General features: G+C 38.7%; 1 protein-coding gene across 2 annotated transcripts in view; it reads left to right on the top strand.

Annotated features, from left to right (window-relative positions):
• The first annotated feature begins 289 nt into the window (after positions 1-289).
• The window catches only part of LOC111149050 (PPARG coactivator 1 alpha), a 296,508-nt gene continuing 276,595 nt past the window's right edge, over positions 290-20,202 (top strand). The window contains exon 1 of one of the 2 annotated variants that reach the window (XM_022505948.1): positions 290-385. In XM_022505948.1, the coding sequence (XP_022361656.1) occupies positions 290-385 (96 nt within the window). The remainder of the gene's footprint in view (positions 386-20,202) is intronic. The other variant, XM_022505949.1, reaches the window with a different exon arrangement.

Below are 20,202 nucleotides of genomic sequence, written 5' to 3' on the forward strand. Positions count from 1 at the left end.
TCCTCTGACCTTTATGCCAGAAGCATAAGAATGACCCATTGTCCGCTGGCCCTGGAACTTAGTTGTTCCTAATCTCTGGACGCTCAGTGGCTGAGCTGGCCTCCCGCCTGGCCAGTTGGCAGCTGTCAGGGTGGCCCCATGTATCCCAAATTTATTCCCATGTGGCTTCTTCCTGCCCGATCCTTCATCCTCTGGCCTGGCATTTTCTCCATGACAGTCTGCCCCTGAACTGCCCTCGCTGCCGCTTTGGTAAAGGCTTGCAACGAAAGGGAGTAACAGCCACTGGCGGATGCAGTTTGTGCAAGCAGCATCAGCAATGGATGAGACCTCCCCCAGGCTGGAAGAAGACTGGAAAAAAGGCCTTCAGCGAGAAGCGAGCTGGCAGGTAAGTGATGTCCTCAGCTCCAGATGGACCCTGGTCTCTCTCTCAACTCTTCAGCCCAAGTGTAGGTAATTCACATTGGTCTTTTTGCAGAACTGCATTATCTGTAGGCACATCCATTTAGGAAAGGTCCTCATTAATTTCCATTTCTTTGTAAACCATGCAAATAAGACTCCAGATGAATTTACTCTATATTCTCAAGCAAGCTAATGGGGTTTTACAAATCTATAGATGTTGCTAAATTTATACTTTCTTAATAAAGGCCCTTGAATTAACAAGTTGCAGGTGTATATCAAAGGAAACATGCAGATTTGGTTTGTGTGAGTACAAGTTCATTGTAATATAAAAATTTAATACAACACCTGTCATCAGACTTACTTTATGGTGTTATAGTAGCTTGGAATAAGGGTCTTGGTTTTAACCTATTTTAATGAGGTGACCATCTTTTAATGCAACTTGCGTGCCTTTCTTATTTATGCTGAACTCATAATAGGTAGAAGCTCTGTGGTATGCAGAGACTTCAAGCTAAAGGATTCATTTTGGTGTAGAGGCAGTTTTCATTAAAATATGCAAAGCAGTAATGTTTATATGTTAACAATACCTATTTCAAATTAGCAAAATTATATGCTCCTGTCTCATAAGCTGCCAACTGAAATCCCTTCCTAAATCCTGTTGAATGGCTTTGATTACTCTTCTTCACATTACACATTACACACCTCTAATGCATACTTTTACGCATCTGCTGCATTGCTATTTAATTAGACAACAATATTGAAGAGCGATGCCAGAGCTTTTTTTTTTTTCCTTAAATGGCACTGCCTTATGGAAAAAGAACATTTCCATGCATGAAGCATTTCTTTTGGGTGGTGTTAGATGAAATGAAACTGTGATTTTCCGTTTTGTCTGTAGCAGAAAGTTTCACAGAAAAAAATGGTGATTCGGGAATTAGTTGATTTTCAACATCAATTATAAAAAATAATTCTCTCTTTTTATAAAAAGAAGGAAACTTTTCATAAAATTTCTCCTCTGCAGGAGAAATTTTAGAGAAATGTGGCACTGATATTGACAGGTATGTTCTGTTCTAAGCAATGTGAAGTTAAGTAAGGAGCTTCCGAAAAAAACATCCTCCAGCCTGCCATGAAATTGGCGTCCTTCCACTTTGAGTGGGAGCATTATTTAGGAAGTAGGAAAAGATACAGAATGAATCTCTGCATGCTACTTTGAGAATGTCATGTGGTGGGTCTCCAGGGGGTCTAAACAAATATTCAGATATTTTATGGTAGGTAGTTGTGACTTTAGGATTTTTGTCTTTTGTTTATGTGTTTTCCTTTAGAAAGTTAGCATTTTTATATATAGTCTCTGCCTCAAGGGAGGATTAAAGGAGAAAGGATGTGAGCAGATGACTCAGAGATCTCTGTAGACAAAATATTTAAATTAGAAACATGGAAGCCAAATGTTTATGTAAAAAAGCACATGTCCTATAATGTCAGCATCCCATGAACCTTTAGCTTAGTAATTTCCCAAAGGCAAATAATGAACATGCTCTCTTTGCTACTTGCTTCCAAAGATGTGATCTTGTATAGCTGGTCAACCCCTGTCATTTGATAACAGAAACTCTTCTGTAGTGGAAGTGGTGCTTATGAAAAGGACATCGTAATCTCTGGTTCGGTCTCCCTGACTCAGTAATGCATGGCAGTGGATGGAAAAGATGTCAAATGTGTCAGCTTCAGCTTCACCTGCCTCCCTGCTTTGAGGACTACCTCTGCCCCATGTTCCAGTCATCAGTATGGCCATGCCAGGTCCACATATGCACAAAGTTGGCCTACTTCTGCTGACAGTCAAGCTGTCCCCAAGGGAGGAAATGAAATATGATGGCACCAGATGCAAGAGCTTTGTGACAATGACTTCCTTTAGCCATCCATGGTAGTGATGAAGCTGTTTTTAAAATAAGTTGTGAGTGATGTTGAAGATTTACTTTAGCCAAATACTGCATTTCTTACTAAAAATGATCCAGTACTTTCCTATTTACCTACTATACCTACTATTTACCAGTTACAGTGCAAGAGGTTTGTGTGTGTGTGTGTGCGTGCATGAATGCATACGTGTGTGTGTGTGTGTGTGTGTGTGTATATGTGGTTGTTTACATCTTTTTAAGACATCTAGAGGTTTAGAAGATTGCCTCCATTTTAGGGATGAAGAAACGAAGACTCAAGGAGGTTATATAACCTGTCAAAAGCCATCCAGTGCTCAAGTTCAGGCCTGTTTGACTCCAGTGCCAATTCCACTTTTGTTGCTGTGTGATCTGAATTGAATTTTATCTCATTTTTTATCTCACAGAATAATAGTTTATGAGCAGCTGTGATGTGGGCAGGCAGGAAGCAAAAGGAAGAAAGGGAGAAAGCATGACAATTTTCTAATAGAATAATCAATCTCTGAATCATTAAGACTTTAATAAAATGTTTTTAATCGTTTATTTTTTTAACCCTTATTCTATACCAAGCATGAAGTTACATTTCTAATTCTTACTAGTACTCTGACAGAGAGATATTATTTGATCCTATTGCACAAGTGGGGAGACTGAGACTTAGTACTGTTAGGGAACATGCCCAGGGTCACACAGCTGCTAAGGTGCTGAAAAGAGATGTGGACCCACTGAGACTGGCCCTGAGGCCACTGCTCTTACACAAGTCCGCCTCTCAGAGTATATTTTCAAATTATATTTTGATCATACGTATTTTAACTGTATCATCTCACAATGATGTGATGGGATTTGGTATTTGAGAAGTCCCCCTGATAGTTTTTTATTTTTGTTTTTGTTTTTATGTTTGTGTTTTAAATTAAGACTTGAACAAAAATGGCTTGCTCACTCACTTCTTCAGAATATATTTTAATTGGATGCTGTTTGCCTTAAATGCACCAGCTTACCCATGGAGGTGGAAATGAAGTTGATGCAATTTCTAGAATAACTATAAATCTGAAAATCCATTTAAGCATATAACCCATACTGGAAAACCAACAGTGGCAATGTCAAAGTTAATGCTCCTGCCTCTCATGGTCCAGCTATGGGAGAACCTCTGGAACAGAGGTGGTGGTGGCTTACACCACCAGGTAACAATCTGACCACTGGCAAACTACTTAAGGAGCGACTTTGCTTCTTCGCTTGTAAAACAAGGGGATTATGCTTGAGTGAGGTCTTGAAAGAAAGGTGGGGGAGGGGGAGCATGGTGCTACTTTCTTGTTCTGGCAATTGACAGTTGAAAGACCTTATGGAGGGGCAAAGGACTTGTTTCTGGATAATATTGTATCTTAGGGTCGTTTCCTTTAAAATAACCGATGTAATTGCGGTGTGTCCATTTTGAGCTTCTCTGTCAATACTGCCTATCTGTGCCTGTCTCCCCCACAAGAAGATAAATTTCTCAGGGCAGAGATGCATCTTGTTTGCCTCTGTGTCTCTGCACTTAGCACTGAGCCTGGCACAAAGTCAACCCTGATTAATCTTGCCGAACTGTGGGAATTGCAAATGTGAGTTGGAAGAAAGCTGAGACATGATCTGGCCCTGATATTGCACTTGAAGAACCAAGGCCCAGGGAGGCTGAGTGACTGCCCCAAGTTCCACAGTTGGTTAGTGAGGGGGAAGGGATTACTGCTCTGATCTTTGGCTTTCTTTTCTCTGGACCACTTCTCTATGAACTTCCTATGCCTCAACTTTCTCATCTGCAAAATTGGAGCTAGACCATTCTATCTGTGTCTATTTAGGTATCTTTATTTATTATAGTACCCCTATCTAGACAGGTGTTACAACATAAGCGTCAAGAATATGGGATCTAGGGCTAGTCTGCTGGGTTCTAAACTTGAGGTCATCATTTTCGAAGTATGTAAACTCTTTGTACTTCAGTTTCATCCTCTATTCAACTGTAAAATGGAGGTAATTATCCTAGCTACCATATAGGATTGTTGTGAGGAGTAAACATGTTAATTTATGGAAAGTGCTTAGAAGAGCACTTCAGTAAGTACTGTAAAGTGATCCGTTGCACACACTGTATGTGTCAGCTACTGTCTACCTACTGTCTATATAATACTTTCAGCTACTCAATATTTCTTTGAATACCTACTATGTGCCAAGCATATCCACAGTTAAGTGGATGAGAAAGTAGCTAGAGGCAATGCCCTTAAATTTGAGGTCATGGTGGGATAAGTGCAGCAGGTCACTATAATTACAGAAGCACGATAAAATGCTTTGTATCATGGTAACACTGAAGAATAAGTTCATAGAGGAGGTAAATCTAGAGCCAATAAGGCTTTAAGCAAGACAAAGAACTGGGAAGAGAATTCAGGGCTAGAGAGAACACATCAGAGACAGGAAAGGGAGAGACTCTAAGGTGTGTGTTAAGCAGCCAGTTGTTCTGGGTTCTAGTCTTTCAGTGTGAGGCAGGAGTGGTGAAAGATGAGTCTAAAGAGGGAGAGAGTAGAGAGGTCCTGTGTGGTCAGACCAACTAGCTTCAAATGGCCGTGGGGAACCATGGATAGGTTTTAAGCAAAGGTATGACGTAAGGATCAATTTTTTTAAATTTTTTTTAAAGAAAGATGATTCTGATTTCAGTGTGGATGATAAATTGAGGTATGGTAAGAGTAGAGACCAAAAACCCAGTGAAGAAGGTGCTTCACTATTTTAAGTATGGGCTGGTTGGATCATGGAAACAAGATGGAGATGGAGGGGAAATTCAGAATTATATAGAAGATACCAACCTCAGGATTTGATGATTGACTGATGCACGGTGTGAGGATATGGGAAAAGTCAAATGGCCCCCAGGTTTTTCTTTAAGGTGTCTAAGGTGGATATGGGTGGCATTATCTAAAAAGAGATTACCAGACAGAAATGGTCTCTGGGCTCATGGTGGGGTGGATAATAACTAACAAAATGGTGGAGAAGAGTTATAATAAATATAAGTAATATTGTATTTTATACTAGGAAGATAAACAAAACCCAGTGAGGGCTCAGAAATCTCACAGAAGATAATAATATGAGGAATGTACTGATCAAGGGCTTACTTTGTGTGAAGAGCTGTTTAAGAATTCTCCTTATATTAACTCATAGAATCCTTATCATTGTGGCATTAGGGAGATATGAGTAGTATCTTCATTTCATAGATGAGGGAGTTTCAGAGAGGTTAGGAACACTTAATTAGTACATGGGGCCTGGGCCAAAGCAGACTGGATCCAGTCCTTTGTAAGGACATAATCCTTTGTAAGCACCAAAGGATTATGTCTATCCACATGGTGCAAGAGGGCAGGAATGATTTCACAGGGTAGATGGCATTTGAGCCAGGTTTTTAAGGAGGAGCATAATTTTTAAAAAATTTACTTAAATTCACTTTAGTTAACTTATACTGAGTTATTAGTTTCAGGGGTAGAATTTAGTTGTATATAACACCCAGTGCTCATTATATCAAGCATCCTCCTTAATGCCCATCACCCAATCATCCCATCCTCCCACTCACCTCCCCTCCAGCAACCCTCAGTTTGTTTCCTATAGTTAAGAGTCTCTTATGGTTTGCCTCCCTCTCTGTTTGCATCTTACTTTATTTTTCCTTCCCTTCCCCTATATTAATCTACTTTGTTTCTTAAATCCCACATGAGTGAAATCATTTATTTGTCTTCTTCTGACTGACTTATTTCGCTTAGCATAATACTGTCTAGTTCCATCCATGTCATTGAAAATGGTGAGGTTTCATTCTTTTTGTTGGCTAAGTCATATTCCATTATAGATATATACCACATCTTCTTTATCCATTCATCTTTTGATGGACATCTGCACTCTTTCCATATATTAGCTATTGTGGACACTGTTTAAACACTGGGGGCCTGGTGCCACTTTGATTACTATGTTTGTATCCTTTGGATAAATACCCAATAGTGCACTTTCTGGGTTGTAGGGTAGTTCTATTTTTAACTCTGCGAGGAAAATTCATACTGTTTTCCAGAGTTGCTGCACTAGTTTGCATTCCCACCAACAATGAAAGAGGGTTTCCCTTTCTCTACATTCTCGCCAACATCTGTTGATTCCTGTGTTAACTTAGTCATTCTGTCTGGTGTGAGGTGATATCTCATTGTGGTTTTGATTTGTGTTTCCCTGACGCCAAATGATGTTGAACATTTTTTCATGTGTCTGTTGGCCATTTGTATGTTCTCTTTGGAAAAATGTTGTTGATGTCTTCTGCCCATTTCTTGGCTGGATATTTTTTTGGGGGGGTGTTGAGCTTGATAAGTTCTTTATAGATTTTGGACACTAGCCCTTTATCTGATAAGTCATTTGCAAATATCTTCTCCCATCCCACAGGTTGCTTTTTAGTTTTGTTAACTGTTTCCTTTGTTGTATAAAAGCTTTTTATTCCGATGAAGTCCCAATAACTCATTTTTGCTTTTGTTTCCCTTGCCTTTGGAGACATGTCTAATGGGAAATTGCTGTTTATCAGGTCAAAGAGTTTGCTGCCAGAATTCTCCTCTAAAATTTTGATGGATTCCTGACTCACATGTAGGTCTTTCATCCATTTTGAGTTTATTTTTGTGTCTGGTGTAAGAAAGTGGTCCCGTTTCATTCTTCTCTACGTGACTGTCCAATTTTCCCAACACCATTTGTTGAAGAGACTATCTTTTTTTTCCCCCATTGGATATTATTCCTCCTTTGTTGAAGAATAGTTGACCATAAAATTGAGGGTCTGTTTCTAAGTCTCTGTTCTCTTCCATTGATCTATGTTTCTGTCTTTGTGCCAGTACCATACTGTCTTAATGATTACAGCTTTGTAATATAGCTTGAAGTCTGAGGAGGAACATAATTTTTGAGCAGTAAAAGCCTGAGTTAGAATCAGAATCCTGGCTCTCCTAAATCACTGATGGTGGATATGCCCTACATGAGACAGACAGAACAGTCTCTTATACTTGTCTCTCTCTGAGTTCAGCAGGTCTCCTAAGGTTGTTGGACTAGCTGAGTTCCTCAAGGTGGGACAGGCCAACTACATTGCTCCGAAAAAGGTTGCACACAGTGAAAGAGGCTTCTAATAAGTCTTTTCCAGTACTCAGCAGGTCTGTGCCCAATAGGCTATGATATATGGGAAATGGTAGACCTGGAAGCTGGAGGTGTAAGGAAGATCTACTGGTGATATATGTGTGGCCTTAGACAAGTCCCTCATCTTTCTGAGCTGTTTTCTTCTTTGTAAGATGGGGAGCAAAATATCTACCTCCCAGGTAAAAATTCAGTGAAACACTGTGTGTTTGAAAGAAGTTCATCTGCTGTAAAACATCAAATAAGTGTAAGATTTTATCTCTATTAAGTGAAAATAAAGCAGAATCGTGTTATTAAAATAATGTTAAATACAGAAATAATTTTGTGTACTCTCTCCCTCTTCCAATTCCCTTCCAATTCCATTACTATTTGTGTTTTGGTTTCTATGTAGGAAAGAAAAATAAGTAGGTTTGATGGTGTTTTCTGTTCTCAGGAAAGGATTCGTTTTTTTAATGTTTGAAGCACCTTACATTGGGATCAATGGAATAGTAACTCACATTTTGAGTCTACTTCTTGTTTAGAGAAGTCTGCTTCAAGATACCAAAGCAATCTATCAGATGATTAAATGGTGATGTTGTGTCAAAGTCGGCACCTGAGGATGTGGACTGACCAGTTTTGACTTTATGTCAAAGGTGTGATGGACTTAGCAAGAAACCTTTGAATGTAGAACATGGAAGAGTTTAGGTTAATTAGAAAACAAGTTCCTTTTCTTCTTCATTGTTACATTTCTGACACAATGGTATGTTTAAGAAGACTCCTTTCCTTGCTGGTTCCAGTTTTTTGTTGTTGCCTTTTAAATTATGTGGGACTCATTCATTCATTCATTCATTCATTCATTTTGGTCCAGGAAAGTAAAGTGTTTGATGTAGTTCTTAGATTCAAGAAGAGAACTGGGGGTAACCTGTCATTGTGTCTTTACCCTACATGCTATGCTCTTCATTCTGAGCAGAAGCAAGTCCAAAGGCTGAAGATAGATAACATTATAGAGCTTCTCTCCATAGCTTATTCTTAGGTCTAACAAACAATTCTTAGGTTAAGGAAATTCTTCCTTGTGGTGGATTTAAATGGCACCCTTTGCAGCTTAGGACCAGTTCTGCTTCTTCATCCTCCCTGGAGGTGGAGAAAAACAGCTCAGTCACTGTCCTCAGGAATCAGCCTTCCTGGCCTTGAATATAATTATGAAAGCAGCCCTCAGCTTATGCTTCTCATGGCTAAGCAACCTAAATCCTTAGGTATAATTCTTCATTCCCATCTTCTTGAGTTTCTCTGAACATTCTCCAAGTCTGCTCATTACCCTTAACTTCTATAGCCTAGAAATTTTCAAGAGAATCCAGCTAGGGGTAACCAGTAGTGATCATCTGCTCATTCATTTAGTGAGCTAAAACACATTTATTGAGCTCCACATTTTAAATACTAGACCTCTGGGCAAAGCACTGAGGGTACAGAGATAAGTAAAAACAGCATAATATAGCACTTAAGAGCTAGGTTCATATCATGGATCACTGCTTACCAGCTGTATGACCTTGGGCATGTTGTTTAAACTCTGTCTCAGTTCCCTCATGGGCAAGATGAGATAATGGTGGTATCTATCTCATAAGGTTGTTATGAGGATCAAATAGATAAATACATGCAATATACTTGGAATAGTGGTTGACACATAGTTATGGCCATGTAACTGTTGGTTATACAAAATAAAAATTAAATAAGATGCAGACCCTGCCCTCGAGCTATACCCATTCTAGTTGAAAGGATATACTAATAAATAAGCATCTAATTGCAATTTGGTATGTTCAGTACTTTAGCAACATGTGGGATGGAAGTTCAGAGGGCCAAGAGGAATTATGTCTCAGGGCATCAGGAATGGCTTCATGGTTCAAGGAAGGTAAACTGTTTGATATACTTCTTAAATTCACATATCATTGACTTATAGGCTGAGAGAGAACTTGGGATGACATATCATTGTTCACTTTCACCTTGCAGATCACTGAGTTGGATCTTAGGGGAAGAGTAAGGGATTTCTAGGTGGTGAAGAGGATGAAAAGGCATTCTAGTCATACAGAGCCTTGTGAACAAAGAACTGAAAGAGTAAATGTTGGCACATGTTTGAAAAACGATGAGTGGCTAGTTGTGTTATGGGCATGGTGGGAAATGAGGCTGGGAAGACGGTCTTCCATCTGGGTGATATTAGATTGTGAATGGGGTTGGAGGCCTTTTATCTTTATCCTTATCCTTAACCTAACCCATGCTCAGGAAGCTGTATTTTAAAAAAAGCTATAGATCGGTCAGGGAGGCTGCCAAAACACTCCATGCTTCTCTTCTAGTAGTTTTCTTACTCTGTCTTGGATCAGAGTTATGTGTCAATCCCTGGAGGCCAGAATCTAATCTTACTCATTTTCTTTTTTCTCTCAGGGCCTAGCATAGTACCAGGCATGGAGCAGGCTTAAGTCATGTGTGTTGAAATGAAGTTTGCTGTGTATTACCAGTGTCCTCATTTGCCTAGTCTAGGACAGCCAATTGTATTTTTGCATGAATGAACAAATGCAAATAAATGAATCCAGGGATTTTACAGTTTTCAAATTTGACTCAATTGCAAGCACCTCTTGGGAAAAGAATAGTTTGTGTAAAAACCCCAAAACCAATACAAGAAACAAATCCTCCCTGTGGTGTTTTTGCCTTTTACATTCAGCTTCTTGTACTCCTGTATGTCATGTTCCTGGGCTGATTATTCTGATTGGGGCCTGGTGAACCTGTGGTGAATTTAAGATTTATATTTTTCCCTTCTTAAACTCCTTGAGCAGCGACTTACACAGGTTACAGTGTTCACTGATCATGGATAAAGAACATTGACAATGTGGAGGGCAGATTTTAAAAGAAGGTTGGGGGAAAAAGGCAGGTCTTGAGCATCAAAAGAGACAAATATGTTTTACATCAAGTTCCCCTGTTGAAAAAAAAATGTCAAAAGAAGTGAGAAATACTCAAGTTGTAGCAGCTGGTTGAAGGCAGTGATTCTCTCACTTAGGGCGCAAAAACCGCAATTTTCTATCTAATTCACTACTCAATCATTCCATGGCCCCTGTCTCAAGCTCAATTTAAGCTCAGTCCCCAGTACACAGAGCCCCTGTACAGTGTATAAAGAAATGACTAGCTGAAGGGACTGAGGGGAAGAAGGAGCCATGTGGCAACCCAGGGCTTGAGTTACCAAGTGGTCCTGGGATCACATGGCATCTCTCTCCAAGGGCTCTCAGAAAGTCCATGTAAAATAGGTCATTTCTCCTTTAGCCTTTAAATTCGATTATCACTGACTGATAGGATAATATGATCAGACATAGCCTGATGGTTCTGTTCAAGGGCTCACCACATGTATTGGGGAAACAGACAAATTTACTGGAGACTCGGGGGTAGTGCCTGGATTGAAAGTTTGATGCCTCAAGGGCTTTGAATTGAAATGGAAACAGGCTGGCTCTGCAGAACTCTATTACTGTTGATGACTATTTGTCTTTTTCAGAGAAGTTAGGGTGAGCAATAAATATGACTGCTCTTTAGGGAGAGCATCCTAGGAACGGTTAGATCTTTCCTTACACATGTCAATTGTATTTCAGTTTTCAAAGGCACTTTTCCATTTATACTCCTTTTTCAATCTCCCTAGAAGCCCTATGAAGGAAATGGCAGCAAGATTATTATTACCAACTGTCAAATGAATAAACTGAGGGCTGATAGGTTAAGAGCCTTGCCAAACAGGACCAAGACTAGAACCTGAGTATGAAGTGCAATCCTGTGCTTGTGCATGCAGATCAAGCTGCCTCTCTGGTCACTGGTCAAGGGTGTGCTTTCCTGAAGCTTGTAAAAAATTGCATTCTTAAATTAATACCTAATTAGACCCAATCAATTGTCCCTCTCCTAAAAAAGTGTGACATTTAAAGCTAAAAACTTTTATGTAACTGCTTCTGAGGAAGAGCTTCACCCCCTAACACCAACAATGAAATTGTCTGGTGAAAAAGCAAGATGTTCATGTTTCTCCATGCTAATCATAATGTTTCCAGCATGGGCTTCGTGCAGTGGTGGGAGTCCAGCAGGGCTATTACACAGTCAGTAATCCAGGGTATGCTGCAGAAATACATAATTTTGCGTAACACTCTAAGAGACTTTATTTTCAGCATTGCTGAATTTCTTTTTTTTTCACACTGGAAAAGGAGGCACGCTATCTCCCGCAACTCAGCTTCTTGCCAAGATGTGACTTAAATACCATGAATCACCTCCACCCCACCTTTTGGTTGAAGCGATGTTTCAGTGAATCAAAGACCTGAATTAATGAGACCAAAATATTTTCTTGATAAATTTTTGGAAATTGAAATGACCAAGAGGTCACATGACCCAGCTTTGTTATTTGTGTGGGAATAATAATAACCTCTTAGATGCCTCAGTCTTTGAAATATGTTCTTTTCCTTAGTAATTGATTTTGGTGTTCACACTTGGCTTGAGGAACTATGGAGAAGCATCCTATGCTCTACTTTTCTTGCATCATTAATGTACTCTTCATGTGTGTGTTTCATTTGCCTAGAGTCAGGGTACTCTTTCTCTCCCATCTCCTTTCTCAACCGAAAACACAATACATTTTTTTAAAAATCCTTATCAACTCACACTTACTTAACATTCTAGAATGTAATATTAGTTATATTATTTATAAGCTTGAGCTCTAAAGTCAAATCAATGTGAGGTTGAATCCTGCTTTGCTATTGACTACTTGGATAACCTTGGATATATTTCTGCTGTAGAGCCTCCATTTCATCACCTTTAAAATGGGGTTACAATAGTAACTTTTTTTCTACAGTAATTATGAAAGTTAAAGGAAATAAGCTACCCAAATCCCTTGGCCAAGCAATCACCATATCAAAAGCACTGAGTAAAACTTAGCAATTATTACTTTTATTATAAAGATATTTCTGTTTAGACCAGAATCATGATAATTCTGTTCATGATCCCATTCATGCCAACCTACTAAGAAGTGAAATATAGAAAGAGATGATCAAAAGTTATCATATTATCAGTTAAAATTATTGTTTATATAGTAAAGCAAAGATATTTAGAAAAATTTAAAAAACTGTTAGAAAAAAATGAGAATTGAGTTAGTTGGTTCCATATTAAATGAATATACAAAAATTAACAACTTTATGGCATAGTGGTGATAACCAGTTAGAGCTATGGTGAGTGCTGTGAAGTGTGTAAACCTGGCGATTCACAGACCTGTACCCCTGGGGATAAAAAGATATTATATGTTTATGAAAAATAAAATTAAAAAAAAAATTAAAATTAAAATAAAAAAAAAAGAAAATACAAAGGTAAAAATCATTCAGTATAGTATTAAAATGTAAGCAATCTAAGAATAAACTTACTGAGTGATAATGCACATTCTGTATGGAGAAAACAATAAAACCAACAGAAGACATAAAAGAAAACTTGAGTGTATGAAAAAAAGTGTCATGTTCCTAGAAAGGAGCAATTAATACTGTCAACACTTACATTCTTTTTTTTTTTTAAGATTTTATTTATTTATTTGATAGACAGAGATCACAAGTAGGCAGAGAGGCAGGCAGAGAGAGAGAGGAGGAAACAGGCTCCCTGTTTCAGAGAGCCTGATGTGGGGCTCGATCCCAGGACCCTAGGATCATGACCTGAGCTGAAGGCAGAGGCTTTAACCCACTGAGCCACCCAGGCGCCCCAACACTTTCATTCTTTTAAAATGAATGTACATATTCAATGTAATTTTAATCAAAATAATATTGTTGCTATTGTTTTCTGGAAACTTGACCAAATGTTCTAAAGTTTATCTTGAACAATAAATAGAATGAAAGAGTTAAAAACTATTTAGGAAGACAAGTAGTAAAGCAGGCTTTTCTCAAGAAGATATTGTAATGTACTATACAGTTATGGTAATTAAAATAGGATGTTCTGGAGGAAGAATCAACAGACAAATGGGGTTAAAATAAACCAGAAACAGACTCTAGTAAAAGTAAGAGTTTAGGATAAGGATGTGGTCAAAGTTACACTACCTAATAGTTGAGGACCTCACAATTATGCAGTAAATGACATTGAGTCACCTGATTGGGAGAAAATTTTACAAATTAAATTCCACAGAGAAAGAGTAAAGTATAAAAAATCCCAAACATATAAATGAAAGAAGAAAATGTAAGGAAATATTTACCTAATCTTGGAATGAGAAAGCTTTCTAAGCATAAAGGAAAAGGTGATAATTTTGATTATGTAAAAATTTAAAAATTCTCTGTCAGAGGTGTAATAAACAAACAAAACCTTAACAAATAATAAAGTAAAAAAAAAATCTGGCCTAAAAAGCTTGATTTCTTAACAAATTGAAAGTTCACACAAATAAGAAATAACTTAATATTCCACTAGAAAAAGATGAATTTGGTCCATAAGCAATTAATAGGGACACATGTTATCATGGAAAAAACTATAATTTTTCAGCATAGAAATCCAAATCAAACAATAATGAAACACAAGGGGTAAAGATTTTGAGAAGTAGTCATGTTGGTGATGATGTTGGTGATGATGTGATGAATCCTATGCAGCTATTGCCTCTATCTTTTTAGGAGAAGGTATAAATTATTATTGACTTTCTGAAAATTAACTAGATAACATGTATTAATAGCTTAAAAGTTTTAAAACTTGATTTAATATGATTTTAGAACTAGGTCTTAAGGATTATCAGAGAAAAATATAGAACTTTGTAGGGGCACCTGGGTGGCTCAGTCAGTTAAGTGGCTGCCTTTTTGCTCAGGTCATGATCCCAGAGCCCTGGGATCTAGCACCACATCTGTCTTCTTGCTCAATGGGGAGCCTGCTTCTCCCTGTCCCTCTGCCTGCTGCTGCCCTTGCATGTGCTCTCTCTCTCGTGATCTCTCTTTCCCTGTGTAATAAATAAATAAAATCTTAAAAAAAAACTTCTTTTAAAAAGATTTTTAATTTGACGTTGTTTGTAAAAAAGTTTGACTTATCATAAATTTCCATTTATAGGCTAGTGGTTAGATGTACTGTGATACAGCCATCAAAAATGGTGTTTTCAATATTTAATATAGGAGAGAATACTTTTAATATAATGTTAAGTGAAAATAATGGAAACTGTACTTTAGATTAACTAGGGAACCTGAAAACCAACAAAAGACAGGTAAGACATCAAAAAAGTTTAAAAAAGTTTAAAACCCATAGGGCAAGAAGAATGATAGAGGAGATAACATTGGTGAAGAAATGTCAACTACACTGTGAAAACTCAAAAGAGAATAAACAAATGGTAACTGACTTGGCACAGCATTAAAATAATAGTGCAGCTTGTAAGGGAAGGAATCAACAAAAAGCAGATTGTTTTGCACTGCCAGATTCAGGAAATGCTTAGGAACTGGATGTGGCAGGTATCTTAGAAGGTGAGGGTATGGAATGGAATAGAGAATAGGTGAGCAAGTGGAAAGTATACAGAAAAAAGGCAGAGAGACCAGGTCCCTTCTCCCAGAAGACCAATGCAGAAATAGTTCACACCTAACAAAGTTGAGCCAGGAAAAATCTGGATTTCAAATACCATGGAGGAACTGGTAATATACAATGATGAAAATAAGGAGATTTTAAGTGAAAGTTTGCATGCTGAGCAGTAAGACCCCAGTTCTCTCATCTTCTCCAAAGTGTTGGCAACTTGCCATATTGTTTGTCAGAGAGGAGAGCAAAGGAGTCCTCTCTGGGGAATGAAAAAAGTCCAGGGGTCAGCCCAATAGAAAAGGCCTCCTATGAAAAGTTCAACTCTTATCCATGTCACACTGGCATGCCAGTAAAGCCCACCACTTGTAACTCCTTCCCATAGTTCTGGAACTTCCAGTCAGCCTTGGATGGTTTACTCTTAAATGGAGCAGATGACCAGATATTATTGGAAGACCTCTAATATGAAAGAAAGAGACTAAAAGAAAACAAAAAATACTAGGAATAAATTAAAACAATGCAGAACAGAAAAAAAAGCACATTAAAAAACCTCTAATTTATTTTGGGAAGTAATACAATATATTGCATTCATGATACAACTGTGGGAAGAAACATTCAGAAAACCAGAATGGGCTCTTGGAAATTAAAAATACAAAAGCTGAAATTAAACTGAAGGGTTGGAAAACATATTTGAGAAAAATCCCTGAGGAATTAGGTAAAAAAGACAGAAAATAGGAAGGGAAAAAAAAAAAAAAAGAAAATTTGAGCAACGTAGGAAGCCCAACATCCAAATAATAAGACTTTCCAAAAGAAATGCCAGATAAATTGAAAGACATAAGTTTACAGATAGAAGGGTCTACTCCCTTAATTCCAGAATAATGAGTGAAACACACACAAACATAGATACACACACATACACTTGAACACATCACTGAAATATTTCAGAACATTTGTAATAAACTTATTGAATGATTCCAGGGTGAAGAAGACTGTACGCAAAGGATTGAGAATCAAATTAGGAAATACCACTTGTACCTAGAAGAGATTATTATATTCAAATGTTAACAGATTCTCAACCTAGAAGTCAATATTCTTCTGCTGCCTCTCATTGACATGGGAATAAAAATAGTAGGCCTCTCATAGGATCAAATAGGATGATGAATGTATAGTTGATAAAGTTTTGGAGCAGAGTAACATATATTCAGATTATGAGGTCTTTACAAATTCTCAGAAAGTCACTAAAGAATGTGCTCCAGAAAAATAAGAGAGTAAACAAAGAAAGAAGATATGGGTTCCAGGAAATAAGAGGTCCAAACCCAAAGAGAGGCAACACATATTCCTGACATGATGGAGAAAGAGAGCTCTAGGATGTCAGCTATGATGCATGCCTGAAAAAAAGCAAGCCCAAATCACAGCACAAACATTAAGAACTCCCAGAGGGATGTTTCTTGGGAAAAAATGGAGGTGCACAGTTGTCTGATGTGAACATATTAGAGGTATTTTTCAGCTTTATTGAACATATTGAGAGGTATTTTTCAGCTCTGACATAGAGTTTGTCATTGAATAAAAAATAAAGTAAATAAAAGATTAAGACAATTTTTTTGAGTTCCAGGGAAAACAAAAAAATTATGTATGAAAGAAAATATAAAATAATTATGAGACACTATATAGCTCTTCTGTGAACAAAACTTAAGTAATTATAGTATCAGAAACATTATTTAATGAAAACTTTGAAATAACTCTATTTGGAAGAATGAAGGGAGGGGACATGCATGTGAGAAAGTAGGAGTGGTGTAAGACCTCATCCTCCCCTTCCATATCTGCAAGTCAGTAGATAAGATCTGATGCAACAATGTGGTTAGACGGAGTATTATAATTTTCAAGAAAGGAAATGAATCCGGTGTTCGATAATTTGTTCAAGGTTTCACAACAAGCTCGTGGTAGAGCCAGAACTAGAATCTAGTTGCCTGATCTGCCAGGGCTGGTGCTGAACTACGGCAGAAAGATCTGTCAGAAAAATATCTTCTGCCTTTTCTTAGCTTTTCCTACACCTCCAAGTTAGAAGACTCAATAGAAGTTTCTCTCCGAAATTTCATATTGAATTAAAATAGGTAAACAGTGATTTTTATTATGTGTTCCATGTGAGTTTCATTCTAAGAGGCAGAAATTGTGCTGTTGAGGAAACTATTTTGTAAGAAGAGGAAGAATTTATATATAAATAGTGACTCAAGTTGGCTGGCTTTGTTGTTACTCTGGGTCTGCATTTGAGGACTGATTCATCCACTGATGTGTTGTCTGATCTTGGGTGAACTGCTTCACCTGTCCAAGCTTTGGTCTTCTTATCAGCTAAATGGGAATAAAAATAGTAGGCATCTCATAGGATTAAATCCGATCATGAATTTGAAGGGATGTACATAGTGTTTTGTTCATGGAAGAGCTTAAGACCTATTAATGGTTGTGGCAGCAGTGGAAGCATGTTTTGGGGTAGAGAGCAGGGGGAGGAGTTGAAACCCATAACCCACCATATATATTGTACCTTCTGAACGTATTGTTAATGTAAACATTACATTACATGATTGTTGGGACCTATGACATAAAAATGTGAGAGGGACATGGAGATATGTAGGGAAACTAGTCAAGATGGTGTGGTGCCAATTTTAGATCTAATACATTACTTGGCAACCACTAGTATGGGTTAAAACTGGCCCTGCCTCTGACAGGGGTATTTAACAACTGAAGAGTTCAGAACTAGTAGTTCTATTAGTAGTAGTAGTGATATATTACAAGGTTTGTTATCTTTCCAGTTATCCAGAGTGTTTCATAGGACATCTCAGAATACAAAAGTAGGTTCAAGAATTATTGGAAAATTCCATGGGTGACAGCTCTGAGAAGTTGTTAAGCAAAAGTGAGATGCTTGGCCTTAATCCCTGCCTTTAGAGGTGGCCCTGATGGAGACACCTGTTAATCACACACTTTTTACAAGGAAGCAGAATGGACCACTATGTTGCTTGGTCTGCAGTGTGAAGCCCATTTGGCAATTTTCTTGTTTTTAAGAAACACAACAGTTGCAGTACAGGGTATTTTCAAAACATAATGTATTTATTGTTTTATGACAAGCTCTGTTCTCTGATATATGAGGTGGAGATGGGCTCCTGTAAACTTAAAAGTTTCTGCAGACTGGGGAGTTTGTCTTCCCCTCTATGGAAATGCTGCATTTCTCTCTCACTGGGGACTGCTACTTGGCTTCTGGGACTTGAAGGGAAGAGAGGGGATGCCTAGGTATCTCTGGAACAAAAAGCTGACATCTGTGAGGGGTACCTGGAGGGTCTTCCTTCCTTCTGCTTTCAGGGGAAACACTCTTGGCCATTTAGGGAATGTGGGAGCTTCCCATTCATAGTACTGTGTTCATGCTTCTGGTTCACATATTTGGATAACTATTAGGGCACTGGACAAATATTTTCAGTCAGGGAGTTACCCCAGAGGGAACACTTCATCCAAATTCCAGAGAATTCTGTGAAGGAATGAAACCTGATCTCACAGGAGGAAGATTCAAGGATGTAAGGAAGGAAAAGGGTCATGTGGAAGATAGGGTGTCCGTGGAGAAAGGTAGTAAAGAGAAGGAAACTCTAGGGAGAAGGCAGCTTAGCTAATATGCTGCCCACATGATAGCTTACATTTCATTCTCACCGCCAACCTGCAGCTATAAATCTGTAATTATTGCCATTCACAGATGAGGAAATGGAAAGATGGAGAGGTGGGTTCTCTATAGGGCGATTAAGCTCCCACAGGTAGCAGCAGGCAGTGTCTTCTCAGGGCTCTCTGGCCCCAAAGGCTATTGAATTCCTTACTCCATGAGAGAAGAAAGTAAATTCCTTTCTCTTCCAGATATCTCCCAATTACTAGAAATCCTCTGTACTGGCATCCTCCTAACCAGTGTTTGTTGGGCCAATCCCTTGTTCTTTCCAGTAAGGATCTGCTTCTATGGAAGCCTCCATCTAGGCAAGAAGGAAGATATGGGCATCTCCATTTTTCTCTTTGGGTGTGGTGCTGGATTCCCGCTGGAGCCAGCCACCAAAGGGTCTGAGGACATCACAGCTCTTCCCTGCCCTCTCTCCTGCACCCCAACAGAGCCACAGTCTCCAAATCGAGACCCACAATTGGCCAGCAATTCCTCCTGATTGCCGATGAAGAGAGGCCAGTTGAATGCTTATCAGTACAGTGAAGAGCCCAAATGCTGGCTCTACCTCTTAGAACCTGTGAAAACTTGACAATTACTCAACCTCTTTGTGTTGCCTCCAGTGTTTTCCCATCTGTAAAATGCTGACAATAACAGTAGCTACCTCGTTGGGCTGTTGCGTGGAATAAGAAAATCACATCATCACCAGCATCATCATCCTCTCACTGCTATCCCCTACTATGTACCCTGCACATAGTAGGTACTCAGGACATGTTGGCTCTTTTCTCCTGAGATTGGTTTCACCTGCTGAAAGTTTGGATTTGTGAGAATAAGGGTAATGGAAGGGAGAGGTCAGAGTTCAAGAAAAGGAAAGGCAGAAATAAGAACAATGCTTGTGAGCCTAAGCTCCCTCCAGGCTTGATGTTCCCTTGATTCCTGTGAGAATTCTACCCATCTCCCTCACACATAAAGACACACATGTACACATACATACACATGCCTTTCCATTTTTGTTATGGATAAAGTCTACCATTCACCAGAATACCCTGAAATCTGTTTCTTCAAAAACCTGGAAGTTTTCTGGATTGCCTTTCTGTATTGAATGAAAGAAGACATCAGGGAACATTTTGAAAGATACCTGGACCTCCAAGCTTGCAGCTTTTTTCCATACATCTCTTCCGTGCACCTGTAGCTAGACTTAAATTTGTGGCTCAATGCAAATCAGTCATTGGGACTCTGAGTGCTTTAGGGAACTTCCACCCTGTGACTTTTCTTTAGCAAGTCTCCCTTGAACCTGTGATACCCTGTGTGGCTGTGTGGTACCAATTTCTACCTGGTTTTGTCCACCTGGTCCCAATGGGCCCTTCTAGGAGTCACTGAATGGTTCCATGTCTCTGAGCCAGGCTGAGTCATCCTCAGCCTTATAAAAGCAGACTCTTTCAGGCAGTCATGGTTCAAAACGTTCAGGCTGCTTGAGGGTGCCTGTAGAGGTCTGCATGTGCGTTTCGTGAAGGGTTGTTTAGAAATCTTTGATCATGGGTGCACAGAGCTTGGAGTCACCACTGAAAGGATGTCAGTATCCTGGGGAAAATGGCTAAACCAGTAAGA

The sequence above is a fragment of the Enhydra lutris genome, unplaced genomic scaffold, assembly GCF_002288905.1.
Source record: "Enhydra lutris kenyoni isolate GAN:26980312 unplaced genomic scaffold, ASM228890v2 scaffoldscaffold21, whole genome shotgun sequence".
NCBI lineage: Eukaryota > Metazoa > Chordata > Mammalia > Carnivora > Mustelidae > Enhydra > Enhydra lutris.